This window comes from Amblyraja radiata, chromosome 20 (assembly GCF_010909765.2).
Source record: "Amblyraja radiata isolate CabotCenter1 chromosome 20, sAmbRad1.1.pri, whole genome shotgun sequence".
NCBI lineage: Eukaryota > Metazoa > Chordata > Chondrichthyes > Rajiformes > Rajidae > Amblyraja > Amblyraja radiata.
This window is the reverse complement of record NC_045975.1, coordinates 2,057,406-2,076,299: the sequence shown is the minus strand read 5'-3', so window position 1 is coordinate 2,076,299 and position 18,894 is coordinate 2,057,406. Positions and strand designations below refer to the sequence as shown.

Genomic DNA, 18,894 nt, shown 5'->3' with positions numbered 1-18,894 from the left:
AACCTACTTGAACCCCTCCAATCTGGCTTTCGCCCCCTCCATAGCACAGAAACTGCTCTCCTCAAAGTCCTCAACGACCTCCTCACCTCTGCTGACACTGGTTCCCTCAACATCCTCATCCTCCTCGACCTGAGCGCAGCCTTCGATACAGTGAACCATAACATCCTGCTCACCAGACTCAAAGACCTCGGCATTGAAGGCTCTGCACTCAGCTGGCTCCGTTCCTACCTTTCCAACAGATCCCACTTCATCTCTCTCCACAACCACACCTCTGCTACAGCCACAGTCACTCAAGGCGTTCCCCAAGGCTCCGTACTCGGCCCCCTCCTCTTCATCATCTACATCCTCCCCCTTGGTCAGATACTCCGCCACTTCAACCTGGACTTCCACTGTTACGCCGATGACACCCAGATTTACCTTGGCACCAAATCCCCCCACAACCCCCCCCCTCTCCCATATCAACTCCTGTTTGTCAGCTATAAAAACCTGGATGCAACATAACTTCCTCAAACTCAACAGCGATAAGAGAATTCCTCCTCATAGGCTCCAAAGCCACACTCAGCAAAATCAATAACCCCACTCTCACCATCGACGGCACCACTGTCTCCCCATCTCCCCAGGCCCGCAACCTTGGCGTGATCTTTGATTCCACCCTCTCCCTTGAGCCTCACATCCGCCATGTTATTAAAACTTCCTTCTTTCATCTCCGCAACATCGCCAAACTCAGACCCTCTCTCACACCTCCCGCTGCTGAAAGACTCATCCATGCCTTCATCTCCTCCCGACTGGACTATTGCAACTCACTTCTCCTTGGCATCAGCTCCACCTACATCAACCGACTCCAACTGGTCCAGAACGCAGCCGCCCGACTCGTCACCCACACCAAATCCTGGCATCACATCACTCCAGTCCTCAAACAACTTCACTGGCTTCCCATCTCCCACCGGATCACCTACAAAATCCTGGTCCTCACCTACAAAGCCCTCCACCATCTGGCCCCCCCATAGCTCACTGACCTCCTCTCCCCCTACCAACCCTCACGGTCCCTCAGATCCACATCTGCCAGTCTCCTCTCCATCCATAAGTCCAACCTCCGCAGTTTTGGGGACAGAGCCTTCTCCAGGGCAGCTCCCAGGCTCTGGAACTCCCTACCCCAACTGATCCGCAATTCCGTGTCCCTCACCATCTTCCAGTCCCGCCTCAAGACCCATCTCTTCACCTCTGCCTATCCTTAGCCCATCTGTGCATGAATTCCCTCATATTGTGTTTTGAATTGAATTCTGTCTTTAATTTGTGTACTAGTCATGTCTCTACTATTTATTTCATTCCCCTTACATGTTTTTTCCTCTACCTGCTAAATTTTTGTAAGGTGTCCTTGAGACTCTTGAAAGGCGCCCATAAATAAAATGTATTATTATTATTATTATTATTATTATTACAGCACCAAAGACACGGGTTCGATCCTGACTTCAGGTGCTGTCCGTACGGAGTTTTCACGCTCTCCCTGTGACCACATGGGTTTCTTCTGGCTCCCTCCCACACTCCTACACATGTAGATTAATCGACTTGTAAAATGCCCCTAGTGTGAAGGAGAGAACTGGTGTATGGGTGATTGATGGTCGCCACAGACTCAGTGGGCCAAAGGGCCTGTTTACGCACTGTATCTCTAAAGTTTAAATTGTGTGCTCTCCGGATTGGAGTAAAATATTTGGGAGGAAACTAACTCAGGTGTTTTGGACCTGATTTACTGATGATGCTTTGTTGGAAACATAGAAGCATAGGTGCAGGAGTAGACCATTCGGCCCTTCGAGCCAGCACCGCCATTCAATATGATCATGGCTGATCATCCACAATCAGTGCCCATTCCTACTTCCTCCCCATATCCCTTGAACAGGTTTTGAGACCAGAGAGACCAATTGGAGTCCAAACCCACTCACAGTTTTAGACATTTATCCAATTTAAAATGACATTGGATGAAAACATTTTTCATTCAGTTAGAAATCTTTCTTCGCAGCCAATGTGGAAAACGTATCAATTATAAATATGAGATACAATGGAAATTATAGTTTAATATAAAATGCTACGTTGATGAATGGCCCATTTTAGTGAATGATCTAAAGTAGGGAATTATTCATAAAATGCCGATCCACAATTAGATTATGTTTTGTGTGAATGCTCAATGATTTACATGTAAATCTCCACAATTTTTGCATAATGTGAAGATACAAATGTATGATAATAATGAAGAAGGAGTATTGTACTTAATGGGTGTGAGGGAGGCAGCTATTGTGTTCTGCATGTCGGGCATCAAATCAATTCATTCCTTCATATCATTCATAATTGTCCTGCAGGGAATGAACATGTAATATATATATTTCACATCTGAAGGAGTGGCAGCTGCAGAGGAAAACATTTCAGTTTAAAAGGAAGATTTTTCTACATTCGACCAAAGTAAACAGGGTTCTTTAGAGGAGTTGACAGTTGCTCCAGAAGGCAGTTCTGTATCGGTATTAGTATGCCACAGAACTGTTATATTGCTGCCTTGCTGTGTGAGGGTTTCTGCCTGGGGCCACATGTTGGATATTTGTCCTGCATCACAGATTGGATTTAGTGTGCACTCACTTTGACAGAAAATCAATCTGAGGCCATGTACACGTGTGTTGGGCTTGGTACGACGAGGGTCCCAAGGTGAATGGTGATGAGGGGGTCCATGGGGAATGGTGATGAGGGGGTCCGTGGGGAATGGTGATGAGGAAGTCCGTGGGGAATGGTGATGAGGGGGTCCATGGGGAATGGTGATGAGGGGGTCCCAAGGGGAATGGTGATGAGGGGGTCCATGGAGAATGGTGATGAGGGGGTCCATGGGGAATGGTGATGAGGGTGTCCGTGGGGAATGGTGATGAGGGGGTCCCAAGGGGAATGGTGATGAGGGGGTCCCAAGGGGAATGGTGATGAGGGGGTCCCAAGGGGAATGGTGATGAGGGGGTCCCAAGGGGAATGGTGATGAGGGGGTCCCAAGGGGAATGGTGATGAGGGGGTCCGTGGGGAATGGTGCGGGGGTCCATGGGGAATGGTGATGAGGGGGTCCGTGGGGAATGGTGATGAGGGGGTCCCAAGGGGAATGGTGATGAGGGGGTCCCAAGGGGAATGGTGATGAGGGGGTCCGTGGGGAATGGTGATCATGGGGTCCATGGGGAATGGTGATGAGGGGGTCCATGGGGAATGGTGATGCGGGGGTCCGTGGGGAATGGTGATGAGGGGGTCCGTGGGGAATGGTGATGAGGGGGTCCGTGGGGAATGGTGATGAGGGGGTCCGTGGGGAATGGTGATGAGGGGGTCCATGGGGAATGGTGATCATGGGGTCCATGGGGAATGGTGATCATGGGGTCCGTGGGGAATGGTGATGAGGGGGTCCGTGGGGAATGGTGATGAGGGGGTCCATGGGGAATGGTGATCATGGGGTCCATGGGGAATGGTGATCATGGGGTCCGTGGGGAATGGTGCGGGGTTCCGTGGGGAATGGTGATGAGGGGGTCCATGGGGAATGGTGCAGGGGAGTGGGCTTTATGCAATGAGGGTCCCGTGGTCCCAAAATGATGCCAAGACCAACTCTTATCTATGTACACGTGATCCGTATCCCTCCATTCCCTGCATATCCATGTCCCTATCAAAACACCACTATCGTATCTGCCTCCACAACACCTCTGTGTAAAACACTTGCCCCGCACATCCCCTTTAAACTTTACCCCTCTCACCTTAAAGCTGTGCCCTCTAATCCTGGCATAAATGTTCTGGCTGTCTGCTCTGTCCACGGCTCTCATAACGTTACATCATAATCCTTATCAAGTCCCCCCTCACCCTCTAGCCTCTGGGGAAAATAATCAAAGTCTATCCAGTCTCTCCCTGAAACCCAGGCACCGTCTGGCAAACCTCCTCGTCACCCTCTCCAAAGCCTCTATATCTACAGAGACTTTACATGTTCACTACTTGTCACATATACAGTGGCTTGCAAAAGTATTCATACCCCTTGAACTTTTCCACATTTTGTCACGTTACAACCACAAACGTAAATGTATTTTATTGGGATTTTATGTGATAGACCAACACAAAGTGGTGCATAATTGTGAAGTGGAAGGAAAATGATACATGGTTTTCAAATCTTTTTACAAATAAAAAACTGAAAAGTGTGGAGTGCAAAAGTATTCAGCCCCCTTTACTCTGATACCCCTAAATAAAATCCAGTGCAACCAATTGCCTTCAGAAGTCACCTAATCAGTAATCCACTTGTGTGTAATCTAATCTCAGTATAAATACAGCTGTTCTGTGAAGGCCTCAGAGGTTTGTTAGAGAACATTAGTGAACAAACAGCATCATGAAGCCCAAGGAACACACCAGACAGGTCAGGGATAAAGTTGTGGAGAAGTTTAAAGCAGGGTTAGGTTATAAAAAAATATCCCAAGCTTTGAACATCTCACGGAGCACTGTTCAATCCATCATCCGAAAATGGAAAGTGTATGGCACAACTGCAAACCTACCAAGACATGGCCGTCCACCTAAACTGACAGGCCGGGCAAGGAGAGCATTGATCAGAGAAGAGCCATGGTAACTCTGGAGGAGCTGCAGAGATCCACAGCTCAGGTGGGAGAATCTGCCACAGGACAACTATTAGTCGTGCACTCCACAAATCGGGCCTTTATGGAAGAGTGGCAAGAAGAAAGCCATTGTTGTAAAAAAGCCATAAGATGTCCCGTATGCAGTTTGCCACAAGGCATGTGGGGGACACAGCAAACATGTGGAGGAAGGTGCTCTGGTCAGATGAGACCAAATTTGAAGTTTTTGGCCTAAATGCCAAACGCTATGTGTGGCGGAAAACTAACACTGCACATCACCCTGAACACACCATCCCCACTGTGAAACATGGTGGTGGCAGCATCATGCTGTGGGGATGCTTTTCTTCAGCAGGGACAGGGAAGCTGGTCAGAGTTGATGGGAAGATGGATGGAGCCAAATACAGGGCAATCTTGGAAGAAAACCTGTTAGAGTCTGCAAAAGACTTGAGACTGGGGCGGAGGTTCACCTTCCAGCAGGACAACGACCCTAAACATACAGCCAGAGCTACAATGGAATGGTTTAGATCAAAGCATATTCAGGTGTTAGAATGGCCCAGTCAAAGTCCAGACCTAAATCCAATTGAGAATCTCTGGCAAGACTTGAAAATTGCTGTTCACAGACGCTCTCCATCCAATCTGACTGAGCTTGAGCTATTTTGCAAAGAAGAATGGGCAAAAATTTCAGTCTCTAGATGTGCAAAGCTGGTAGAGACATACCCCAAAAGACTTGCAGCTGTAATTGCAGCGAAAGTGATTCTACAAAGTATTGACTCAGGGGGGCTGAATACTTTTGCACGCCACACTTTTCAGCTTTTTATTTGTATAAAAATTTGAAAACCATGTATGATTTTCCTTCCACTTCACAATTATGCGCCACTTTGTGTTGGTCTATCACATAAAATCCCAATAAAATACATTTACGTTTCAAAGGTTCAAAGGTTGATTTATTGTCACATACACCTAGATGTAGTGAAATTCCTTTTGCCAATGCAGCACATAAGAAAGAATACAAACATAACAATAATAAATAGCTTTAACATAAAAACATCCCCCCACAATGGTTCCCATTATGGGGGAAGGCACAAAGTCCAGTCCCATCCCCAATGTCCACCCATAGTCGGGCCTATTGAGGCCTCCACAGTTGCCTCTACGGAGCCCCGATGTTCCAGGCCGTCCTCGCCGGGTGATGATGTTCCGGCGTCGGGAGAGTCCTGTCAGCGGCCTGGGAACCCTGGAACGGCCGCCTCCCTACTCGAGACCGTGGCTTCCGGAGCCGACAAGGCCGCGCCGAATGGAGCTCAACTGGCGATCTCGTCGCGAGATCCCAGGCTCCCGATGTAAGTTCAGCGCCGCCGCCCGCAGCTCCGCGATGTTTTTAACGCTGGTCCCAGCTCACCGGAGTTCCAGCACGGCGACTCAGGCAAGGCACCGCCCGCCCCGCAATGGCGCTCCAGCGCTGCACCGCCGTCCTCAGACCCGCAGCTCCACCGCCGCCGATGCCGGTGCCGCCGCCGCCGATGCCGAGGCTCCGGACGGTCCCCTCGCTCCTCGGACCCGCAGCTCCGCAGCCGCCACCGCCGATGCCGAGGCTCCGGACGGTCCCCTCGCTCCTCGGACCCGCAGCTCCGCAGCCGCCGCCGATGCCGCCACTGCCGAAGCCGATGCCGAGGCTCCGGGCGGTCCCCTCAGGAAATGCCGCTCCAGGCCCGCTGGTAGGCCGCGAGGACGGGTCGAAAGTGCAGCCCGGAGAAAAGCTGCATCTCCGACCAGGTAGGGACCCTGAAAATTAGTTTCCCCATTCCCCCCCCCCCCTCCCCCACACATAAAAAAGCTAGAACTCCTTAAAAACAAAACACTAAACTAACTAAAAATAAGAAAAAAGAAATGAAAAACAGACAGCTGCAGGCTAGGCAGCCATACCCCCTACAGGTCGGCGCCTGTTTTGTGGTTGTAACGTGACAAAATGTGGAAAAGTTCAAGGGGTATGAATACTTTTGCAAGCCACTGTACATTCAGAAACTATACCACCATGACAATAAGTAACTAAAATCATTTGGTCGATGATCAAAAACAGGAATTCATGAATGAGACTTTGTGTTTTACTGAATGGGCCATTTCCGTGACAGCTTATCTCTTCCAAACATTTATTAACTAGTCTTTATTGTTTGACATCTTAATTATTCTTATTTCATTCTACTTTAATATCTCCTAGTTGTAAAGTGAGTAACATGCTGTGCACGTGGACACAGCAATGGTGAGATATGTGGATTTAGCTTTGCCTACATCTATATTTAGCAAACAAGGGACATTTCTTTCTAATCCATATGCTCCATTTTTTAAAATAAACCTCATTTATTTCATTATATTTTTAAATTAGTTTCACTAATAATTCCCGAGATAAGGTCTAAACAAAAAGTATATATAGAAACATAGAAAATAGGTGCAGGAGTAGGCCATTCGGCCCTTCGAGCCAGCACCGCCATTCAATATGATCATGGCTGATCATCCAACTCAGTATCCTGTACCTGCTTTCTCTCCATACCCCCTGATCCCTTTAGCCACAAGGGCCACATCTAACTCCCTCTTAAATATAGCCAATGAACTGGCCTCAACTACCTTCTGTGGCAGAGAATTCCACAGATTCACCACTCTCTGTGTGAAAAATGTTTTCCTCATCTTGGTCCTAAAAGATTTCCCCTTTATCCTTAAACTGTGGCCCCTTGTTCTGGACTTCCCCAACATCAGGAACAATCTTCCTGCATCTAGCCTGTCCAACCCTTTAAGAATTATGTACGTTTCTATAAGATCCCCCCTCAATCTTCTAAATTCTAGCGAGTACAAACCGAGTCTATCCAGTCTTTCTTCATATGAAAGTCCTGACATCCCAGGAATCAGTCTGGTGAACCTTCTCTGTACTCCCTCTATGGCAAGAATGTCTTTCCTCAGATTAGGCGACCAAGACTGTACGCAATACTCCATGTGTGGTCTCACCAAGACCCTGTACAACTGCAATAGAACCTCCCTGCTCCTATACTCAAATCCTTTTGCTATGAATATAATATAATAATGAGAGGCGTCGATAGGCTGGACAGTCAGTGTCGGAAGGAACTGCAGGTGCTGGTTTACACCGAAGATAGACACAAAGTGCTGGAGTAACTCAGTGGGTCAGGCAGCATCTCTGGGAAAAAGGATGGGTGACGTTTTGGGTCGAGACCCTTCTTCAGACTGAGAGCCCTGCTGAGTTATTCCAGCATTTTGTGGGACTCTCAGTCTGAAGAAGGGTCTCAACCTGAAACGTCACCTATTCCTTCTCTCCAGAGTTGCTGCTGGATCTGCTGAGTTATCCAGACACCAGCATTTTGTGTCTATCTTCGGTGTAAACCAGCACATGCAGTTCCTTCCTGCACATGCTGTGGCTGTGAGGATTATATTCTGCAAGCTCGTTTACAGGGATCAATTCGACACTCTCTGATTAAATATCCATCCCTACCAGTGACAGTTGCAAGCAGTTTTACTTCTAATGGGTTTGTGCAAATCGACACAAAGTTGGCAGATAAATGGTGACTTCACTCGAGCATGCATGATGCTTCACACCTTCAGGCAGCTCATTAGCTGGGCCAGGACTAAACTCATTGGGTTCGGAAATCTCACTCAGCAAATACATTTGCTTAAACACCATTATCTCCATGACAATACAAACCCTTTAACCACAATTATTGATCAACTTGTTCTGAGCAAACATTCCAATCACCAAAAATACACAAAAAGCTGCAGTAACTCAGCGGGTCAGGCAGCATCTGTGGAGAACATGGATAGGTGACGTTTCACAGAGTGCTGGAGTAACTCAGCGGGTGCAGCAGCATCTATGGAGCTAAGGAAATAGGCAACGTTTCGGGCCGAAACCCTTCCGGGTTTCAGCCCGAAACGTTGCCTATTTCCAGAAGGGTTTCGGCCCAAAACGTTGCCTATTTCCTTAGCTCCACAGATGCTGCTGCACCATAACTCAGCGGGTCAGGCAGCATCTGTGGAGAACATGGATAGGTGACGTTTCACAGAGTGCTGGAGTAACTCAGCGGGTCAGGCAGCATCTGTGGAGAACATGGAGATGTAGTGGGTTGGAACTCTTGTTCAGATGGATTGTAATTGGAGGAGAAGCCTATAATCAGTCTGAAGAAGGGTCCCAACCCAAACTGTCATCTTTCCACAATCTCCACAGATGCTGCCTGACCCGCTGAGTTACTCCAGCACTCTGTGAAACGTCACCTATCCATGTTCTCCACAGATGCTGCCTGACCCGCTGAGTTACTCCAGCACTCTGTGTTTATCTTTGGTATGAACCAGCATCTGCAGTTGTTCGCATGCCCGTTTCATTGTGGGAACAAGAAAACAGTTTGATTTACATCTGACAGTTGTGAGCAGTGGGAACTCAGCACATCAATGTTCTTATGGAACTAATTGAGTAAGAATGCAAAATGCCATTTATTCTCCTCTTGCAAAATATATTTACGTTTCCAGAATATGTATGTGTTAATGTGAGTGTAGGATAGTTTTGTGTGGAGCGTCACATACTGAAGTATGTAAAACTATCAGAAGTGTAGAGAGTAACAAACTTGTTCTCAACTTAGAATTGTCCAAGACTAGAGGGCACAGGTGTAAGGTGAGAGATGTGTGGGCAAGTTTAAATAGAGGGTGGTGGGTGCCTGGAACGAGCTGCTGGGGGGAGTGGTGGTGGTGGAGGCAGATACGATAGTGGCGTTCAAGAGGCTTTTAGACAGGTACGTGGATATGCCAGGAATGGAGGGATATGGATCACGTGCTGGCAGGTGAGGTCAGTTCATCTTGGTGCCATGTTCAGCACGGACATTGTGGGCTGAAGGGCCTGTTCCCATGCTGTACTATCCTGTGATCTATATATGTTGTTGTAGGTGGCCGGAGGAAGTGAGAAGACTATTAATAAAGCAAACCGGAGTCTGGTCTTTAAAAATAGACACTCAGGAAGCAAAGGCAAGGAAGTTATGCTGGACCTTTCTAAATGCCTGGCGTGGTCCCAGTCAGACCGTATGTGGGCACCGTACACTCACAGTGATGATGAGCAAGTTCCCTGTGCTCTCCACCGCCTGAAACACAGCTAGCCTTTGAACTACTAAATAAGGACTCTTCCCAAAGTGTGTTGACAATACAGATCAAGCATTGAGATAACGTCACTGCCCGCAATAATGTAGGCTGCACACAAAGGTGAGGAGTCCAATGTTCTCCTTGGCTTCTGCTGCAAGGAATGAACCTCCTGACGGTACACTCCACACGGCAGCAGCCTGTCTGTCACACACTCTTTACAGTTTAGAGATATGTCGTGGACACAGGCCCTTCAGCCCATCGAGTCGGCACTGACCAGCGATCCCCAGCACACTAGCACTATCCTACACACACTAGGGACAATTTACACTCACATGCAAATTAACCTACAAACCTGTACGTCTTTGGAGTGTGGGAGGAAACACACTCAGGTCACGGGGAGAACGTACAATCTCCGTACAGACAGCGCCCGTAGTCAGGATCGAACCCGTGTCTGTGAGGAATAGCTCTACCGCTGCGCCACCGTGCCGCACTTGCACCCGGGACCAAGGCAGGTTGGTGGGAAAGTGAACGCTGGCGGCAACCACTGTTCCTTGTACGTGTCTATATCGTGGACCAGGCGTACATCTTCACACCAGTCACACGACACGGACACAGGCCCTTCGGCCTAACTTGTCCATGCCGACCCAGGTGAGGTTTTTACGGTAGTCCCATATCCCTGTAAACCTTTCCTATCCATGTACCTGTCCACGTGTATTTAATATACTGTTATAGTAACTGCCTGAACTACCTCCTCTGGCAGCTTGTTACATTCACCCAAAACCCCCTGAGTTGCATAATTTTAGTTTCCTTTCCTCCAGCTATTCCTTCACTCACTGCACTCACTGTGTCCAGTTCAGCTGCATCTGAGGCCTGTACGACTTATGGATTTGTACAGCATAGAGGCAGGCCCAGGCACCACCACCCTCTGTGTAAAAACCTTGCCTTCACATCTCCTTTAACCTTTGCCCCTCTGACCTGAAACCTTTGCCCTCTCACATCTCATTTGACCTTTGCCCCTCGGGCCTGAAACCTCTGCCCTCTAGTATTTGATTTTTGCCACCCTGGGAGAAAGGTTCTGCCTGTCTGCTCTATCTTTGTTTCTCATCGTTCTATTCACCTCCATCAGATCTCCCCGCAGCTTCCAGCACTCCAGAGATAACAATCCAAGTCTGTCCAACCTCTCCCAGTAGCTGAAACCCTCTAATCCCGGCATCATTCTGGTGAACCTCCTCTGCACCTTCTCCAAAGCCCCCACATCCTTCCTGCAACAGGGTGAGCAGAATTCCACACAACACTCCAAATGTGGCCTGACCAGACAGGAGGGGTGGCACTCCACACGCACCACTTGAGTTGTGGCTTTAGGTGAGGGAGCCAGCGGAAAATGTCACAACATCAATGTCACATCATCAATGTCACATCATCAATGGCACATCATCAATGGCACTTACGGCAATCCTGTTCATCGGAATCATCGCCACAGTCATTGTCACCATCACACACCCAGGAACGCCGGATACACTTGCCGTTGTCACAGTGGAATTCCAGAGGGGAACATGTTGGCAGCACTGGAAACAAGAGAAGAAACCATCAGCTGCATCCACCATACAGCTACATCTGCAACCCTTTATATAAGGGATGGCTAGGTAGTTCAGTTAGTTTATTGCCACGTGTACCGAGCTACAGTGAAAAGCTTTTGTTGCATGCTGACCAGCCAGCAGAAAGACTATACATGATTTCAATCGAGCCGTTATAATCGAGCCATTTCTACCCCTTTCTACAAGGGATGGCTATTACTTAAAGTGACTGAAAGAGAAGGACATAACTGTAGTTTGCTGTAGACCAGTCAGCTTCTGAGAAAATATAATTTAAATATTTGAAAACATTAAAAAGATTATTTTAATAATTAAACACAATTCATTTGTCTAATTGATCTGAGTATGCAACTCTTGGCAATCTTAAGATATCAATTAGTCTCTCAAAATAAAAAGTTATGGAGTCATAGAGTCATGGGGTGTGCAAACAATCCCTTCGGCCCAACTTGCCCACACGAGCCAACCTGTCCCATCGTTCAGCATCGCCATCAATTCAATCTCTGCTCGTTTCCGCAATCAGTCTACGGAATCTCTCATCACTACAGAGTGTTCCACGGGGTCGGGTTACAAGCCTTTCTGTTGCAAGGGGAATGTGTTAAACAATGAGTGGCGAGCGGTATGTATTTCTGAAGGTAGACACAAAAAGCTGGAGTAACTCGGTGGGACAGGCAACATCTCTAGAGAGAAGGAATGGGGGACGTTTCGGGTAGAGATCCTTCTTCAGACCCAACCCCCAAACGTCACGCATTCCTTCTCTCCAGAGATGCTGCCTGTCCCACTCAGCTACTCCAGCTTTTTGTGTCGATCTTCGGTTTAAACCAGCATCTGTAGTTCTTTCCTACACTGTGTGGACTTGTGCCCCTGGCTGTGACATTCCAGACTGGAAGACCACACATTTATTCCATAACATTCACGTCCTGCACCAATCACCACATCCATCTTCCAGATGAAGTGACTTCCTGTTAATCGTCATGGTAACCAGCCTCCTGTCATCCAGGCATCTAGCCTTGATTATTACTAGAGTGTTTAGGAGCTACATTGGTTTGGTGTGGCTTCAAGTCTCTCGATTATCAACATCATTCTCATCGCATTCACTGCCCCTTCAACAAGTATTCGCATAATCTAGACACAAAGTTGGCAAAGAGCTCACACACAGACTGTTGTACAATGCAGGGGCAATATTCAGACAAAGTAATATTTACAATTTTGAATTTAGCTTTATTAGAAAAAAGATGATGGTAAAGGGGCATAAGACATGCAAGCAGACTGAGGCCATTCGGCCCATCAAGTCTGCTCCACCATTCGACCATGGCTGATCTATCTTTCCCTCTCAACCCCATTCCCCATAATCTTATGAATCAAGAATCTATCAATCTCTGTTTTAAAACTAGCCAAAGACTTGGCTTCCACAGACGTCTGTGGCAATGAATTCCACAGATTCGCCACCCTCTGGCTAAAGAAATGCCTCCTCATCTCCATTGTGATGGTACGGAGTGTTATTCTGAGGCTGTGCCCCCTGGATCTAGAGTAGACTCTCATTACTGGAAACATCCTCTCCACATCCACTCTCTCTATTCAGTGAGGTTTAATGTGGTCCACTCACACCCTTCTGAACTCCAGTGAGTACAGGCCCAGTGCCGACAACACTCATCATAAAGGAAGGGGGAATGTAAATAAGGTCAGAACATGATCGTGTTAATGTAATAGGTCCAAACAGCAGGGGCCACGTGGGCCACTTTGCTGCTACTGATGGGGCAACCCATGTGTGTGTGAACATTTGCTGGATTACACTAACTGATCTAGACAAGAACGACTCATATTACACAATATTACTAGACTGTGACCCAGTAATACTACAGAAATGCTGCCACTTCACGTGTACAGCATTGTTATTTCTGCTGGAGTTGGATGCTTCAATAACAATATTCAATTGTGAATAGGTAGACACAAAATGCTGGAGTAACTCAGCGGGTGAGGCAGCATCTCCAGAGAGAAGGAATGGGTGACATTTCTTCAGACTGAAGAAGGGTCTCGACCCGAAACGTCACCCATTCCTTCTCTCCAGAGATGCTGCCTGACCCGCTGAGTTACTCCAGCATTTTGTGTCTACCTTCGATTTAAACCAGCATCTGCAGTTCCTTCTTACACACTTCAATTGTGAACACTCGCTTGCTTATCTGTAAAAGTGTCCGAATTATTGCTTTCCATTTGTCTATATTTCCCATTGGGTAGAAGGTACAGGAGTCCTAAAACCAAGACCTCCAGGTTTAAGAACAGCATCTTCCCAGCAGCCATCAGGCTCTTGAACTTAGCACAACACTGACCCCGGCATGAGGTCATAAGGTCATAAGGGATAGGAGCAGAATTAGGCCATTCGGCCCATCAAATCTACTTGCCCATTCAATCATGGCTGATTTATCTCTCCTTCCTAACCCCATTCTCCTGCCTTCTCCCCATAACCCCCGACAGCCGTACTATTCAAGAATCTTCTACGGACTGTGTCTTGAGTTATGTTACGGACTTTGGTTTTTGCTCCATTCATTGATGGTGATTTTGATGATTATGTATTATTTCCGTGTTCCTGTAATTACAGACGTGTGGAGTGGCGGTAAGGATGTATTCGTTGTATTCTTGGTGCATTGACGGACTAAACGCTCGTGACTCTCTCGGCTACTTCCTCTCTCCCGCACACCGACCCATTCCAGCTTTCTCTCCCATCTGTGGATGTCTCCGTGAAATACAATGCAATCTACTGCTGCTTGGGAGCCAGTGCAGGAAGAGATGTGAACCGTGCCCTGTCAGAAAGGGTGAGCAAGCTTCAGACAGATGCCCGTGTGGGCAGAGACTGTGCATCAAATATCACCAGCGCTGTCTGTCACGTGCCGTCTTATGTGGAGAAGAACAGATAAACAAGATTCCACCAGGCTCGGTGAAGTGTGAAATGTTCAGTCACCTCGAGAAGAAACATAATGCATCAAGAGAGGACTGAAGTGTAAAGGTTTTGTTTAATGATCAGACAAAGAAACATCACTGTTTCAGTCTGACACCACGTCAAAAAAACACACACTTCTTGCAAACACCGCTGTTGTACAATGCTGGGAATTATGGTTATTCATTGGTAAACTCTGAAGTGACACGGAGCAGGATCACATCCACATCTTGAGTCAACCTTCTCTGAAACATTTCAAGAGCAGGACTTTCAGGGAAAAGAGATACGTATCACTCGGTGAAGCCAAGCCTTTCTGTGATGTGTAGGAAGGAACTGTAGATGCTGGTTTACACACAAAATGCTGGAGTAACTCAGCGGGTCAGGCAGCATCTGTGGAGAACATGGATAGGTGACGTTTCACAAAATTCTGGAGTAACTCAGCGGGTCAGGCAGCATCTCTGGAGAACATGGATAGGTGATGTTTTGGGTCGGACTTTGATTCCCCAGATGCTGCAAGTAAGATTTTATTGTTCTGTTTCGGGCCATATGACAATAAAACACTCTCGACTCTAGACCCGCTGAGTTACTCCATCACTTTGTCTCTTTTATGTAAACCAGCATCTGCAGTTCCTTATGTCAATTTTTGTGTCCTTTAATGAAAAATGTTGGTTCTGTGAAATGGCTCGAGTTCTTTTCTGTGAAGTGCAGAAGACTGAGGGGAGACTTAACTAAAGTATATCACATCTGGAGGTACTGGGCACAGTGCTAGCAGGAAGAATACATTTCCCCAAACAGATGGATCAGAAACTATGGATCATGGATTGTGGTGGGTGTATGGAACGAGCTGCCAGAGGAGCTAGTCGAGGCAGGGACTATCCCAACATGTAAGAAGCAGTTAGACAGGTACATGGATAGGACAGGTTTGGCGGGATATGGACCAAGCGCAGGAAGGTGGGACTAGTGTAGCTGGGACATGTTGGCCGGTGTGGGCAAGTTGGGCTGAAGGGCCTGTTTCCACACTGTATCACTCCATGACTATAAAGAGAGGATGAGGGGAAACAAAGGAATCACCCTGAGGTGGTTGTCTGAGCTCACCTGGTGAATGGATGGACACAGCTCACCTGTGTCGAGCTCACCTGGTGAATGGATGGACACAGCTCACCTGTGTCGAGCTCACCTGGTGAATGGATGGACACAGGGGCTAAATGAGGTCCACACAAACCCTGAAAATATCAAACAACAAAAATGTTGTTGATCTTTTTACCATTGCAAATCTTCTCGAGTTGCACAGCGGGTAGAGCTGCTGCTTCACAACTCCAGAGACCCAGGTTCAATCCTGACCTCAGGTGCTGTCTGTGTGGAGTTTGCACATTCTACCTGTGACCTTGTGGGTTTCCTTCTGGTGCTTTGGTTTCCCCCCCACACTCTAAAGACGTGTGGGTTTGTAGGTTAATCGGCTTCTGTAGTTTGTTCCCTAATGTGTAGGGAGTGGATGTGAAAGTGGGGTTAACATAGAACTAGTGTGGACAGATGATCGATGTTCGGCACGGACTCAGTGGGCCGAAGGGCCTGTTTTCATGCTAGATCTCTAAACTCTAAACCATATAAATCATTTTCATCTGGTTTATAAATCAGCAAAGCTGCATATTATACCAGTGAATGGGAATTGCACAACATTATACACTTGCATTTTACAAATAAATAATGTGAATGCTAATGCTTATAGATTATTACATGGCAGTGCCCTGGGATAAAAGGGTCATGCAGAATAGTGTACACTTAAATGACAGATGTGACAATTACATTCAATTATAGTTCCAGCGCCTGCTGTTTCTGCAGGAATCCAAAAATCAAAACATCCAGGATGATAGGATCCGAAATGTAAAAAACAGATATTACATCGAGGTCAAGAAGGTAAGTTCAGAGAAATATCCAAAGTTTCAACACATGGTTTTCCTTTATCCTGTATCTGGTGATGCCTCAATAGTATCATGTATAGTCTTTCCGCTGACTGGTTAGCACGCAACAAAAGCTTTCCACTGTACCTCGGTACACGTGACAATAAACTACACTCAACTCAAAACTCAAACAAACTCAACGACTGAAGCAACAACGATAAAAATGCAGAAATGGTTGGAGTCAATTACTATAAGCAGCCCCTGCCCTGAGTGTAGACACGGCCAGCATCCAGCGAGGATTCTGTGGGGAATACGTACAACACATCTCCACTAATATTTCAACTGAAGGCAAGCTATTCATTAGCATGTGACAAACAAGCATTTCAAATGGTTTATGTCGGTTGGCCAGGTCACATTCTGTTTGTGTAGGTTTAGTATTTACAACTCTTCAATCCATTTTATCCATGAGTGGATAGACAAAGTAACTCAGCGGGTCATAGAAACATAGACAATAGGTGCAGGAGGAGGCCATTCGGTCCCCTTGAGCCATTCAATATGATCATCCAAAATCAGTACCCCGTTCCTGCTTTCTCCCCATATCCCTTGATTCCCTTAGCCCCAAGAACTAAATCTCTCTTGATAAGGGCAGAAGGCAGGAACGGGGTACTGATTGTGGATGATCAGCCATGATCACATTGAATGGCGGTGTTGGCTTGAAGGGCCGAATGGCCTACTCCTGCACCTATTGTCTATTGTCTATAAAACATCCAGTGAATTGGCCTCCACTGCCTTCTAGGGCAGAGAATTCCACAGATTCACAACTCTCTGGATGAAAAAGGTTTTCCTCATCTCAGTCCTAAATGGCCTACCCCTCATTCCTGAACTGTGACCCCTGGGACAGGCAGCATCTATGGAGAGAAGGAATGGGTGATGTTTCAGGTCGAGACACTTCCTCAGTCCATAAGTGGAATCAGATGCTCATTATCGGGATCATTCCCATCGGGATTCTTCCCATCTGTGCAAGACACTGTCTTTTTCTTCTTCTTGCGTATGGCGTGCACAGCCTAAAGTTGCAGGACAACTTGTTCTATTTGATCTTATTTGATTGTGCACGCCGGGTTGATTTCATTCATCGAAACAGAGCAGACCACATGAAGGTTGCAATCTCCCACCCCAAGACACTGTTGTGCAAGGGAAGCAGCCAGCCCAGCTAACTAACGCCTGTCTTCATGGGAGAGTGAGTGTGAGACTCAGCCACTGTGACACCACGCACTTCTCACAAACACTGTCACTAATCTCCAACTGATTAGACTGAAATCCTGCAGGATCTAATTTAATTTTACGATGATTCTACATCAAAGGCAGCACAGCCGTTGAACGAAGAGAGAATTTCAATGATGTTTGCAACATTAGGGAATACAGATTTCAAAATAATGTCCTGGTTAATTTTTCAAAATATCTTTTTTACTGCAAGATGCTGCAGGGCAGTTATTTAAATGTATGTACCAAACCATTCACCCCTTAAATGTAATATGTTTTGTGTACATTACATAGTCGTGTGTTAAAACCACAATATATAATGGAACTCACTGGGTGGTGGTGGAGGCAGATACAACAGTGGTGTTTAAGAGGCTTTGGGACCGGCACATGGATATGCAGGGAATAGTGGAATACGGATCACATGCAGGCAGGGGGGGTTAGTTTAACTGGGCATCGTGTTCAACACGGATATTGTGGGCCGAAGGGCCTGTTCCTGTACTGTACTGTTGCATGTTTTATCATCCTTTTCTTTAATATTCCGATCGCAGGAGAAATAATATTTCATTAAAGGCCTTTAAGGCTCAGACTCCATCAAATATAATGGAAATGAAACTATGACACAGTTCCACAGGCGGTGCCAGGAATTTGTCCCGGATATTAGTTTGATGCGGCCACTATTTTCCAGAGGTGGGTGGAGAAGATTCGTGTACAGGTTGTTCACCCCGCTTTCCCCAATGGAATCCTTTCCTTTTCTCTTCTAACCAAGAGATCTTGTTTCCCAGCCTTCCACGCCGGCCCACGCATGTTGGATCCGTGACGTTGCCTGTGGGAGAGTCACGTGGGCCAACATTCCAACACGGGACCTCAGTGGGACACGCGTGGCACAGGATCCAATCTTCTCAAATATTATTCATCTTCCAGTCAACCCGCTGGAGGTTCAGGTGATATTACTGACGGAGCAGTGATTGGTGTTGAGATCGTTGCTTTGCTCGGAAACCTCCTCTCCAGCCACTCGGTGCCCACTACAAATGTAGACCTCAACTCAAGGATGGCTTCTGCCGTTAATAAAGTGTTCCCCCCCTCCCCCCGCCCCCCGCTGTTATAGATCGATCCTCCACGTCTCGGTGTTCTACTCTCGCTGCCCCTTCCCCCCAGACGCTACAAGGACAGTTACCCTGGTCCCCACGTTCCACTCCACCAGCCTCCGTATCCAGAGTCACAGAGTGTGGAAACAGGCCCATCGGCCCAACCTGCCCATACTGGCAAACATGTCCCAGCTACACTAGTCCCACCTGCCTGCGTTTGGCCCATATCCCTCCAAACCTGTCCTATCCACGTACCTGTCTAAATGTTTCTTAAATGCTGCGATAATCCCAGCCTCAACTACCTCCTCCGGCAGCTTGTTCCATACACCCACCTGTGAGGAAAAATTACCCCTCAGGTTCCTATTAACTATTTTCCTCCCTCACATTAAAGCATCATTCTTTGAC

The 18,894-nt window shown here is 47.2% G+C and overlaps 1 protein-coding gene and 1 long non-coding RNA gene across 5 annotated transcripts in view; both read right to left on the bottom strand.

The window, feature by feature from the left end:
- Window positions 1-18,894, bottom strand: part of lrp4 (LDL receptor related protein 4) — a 203,954-nt gene that overhangs the window by 87,342 nt on the left and 97,718 nt on the right. For all 4 annotated transcript variants that reach the window (XM_033038628.1, XM_033038629.1, XM_033038630.1 and 1 more), the window contains exon 3: window positions 11,174-11,290. In XM_033038628.1, the coding sequence (XP_032894519.1) occupies window positions 11,174-11,290 (117 nt within the window). The remainder of the gene's footprint in view (window positions 1-11,173; window positions 11,291-18,894) is intronic.
- LOC116984497 lies at window positions 3,752-8,135 on the bottom strand. Its single transcript, XR_004415046.1, has 3 exons — window positions 8,126-8,135; window positions 6,449-6,450; window positions 3,752-3,955 (listed from the first exon to the last, which is right to left on the bottom strand). It is a non-coding gene; the product is annotated as an uncharacterized LOC116984497 (long non-coding RNA).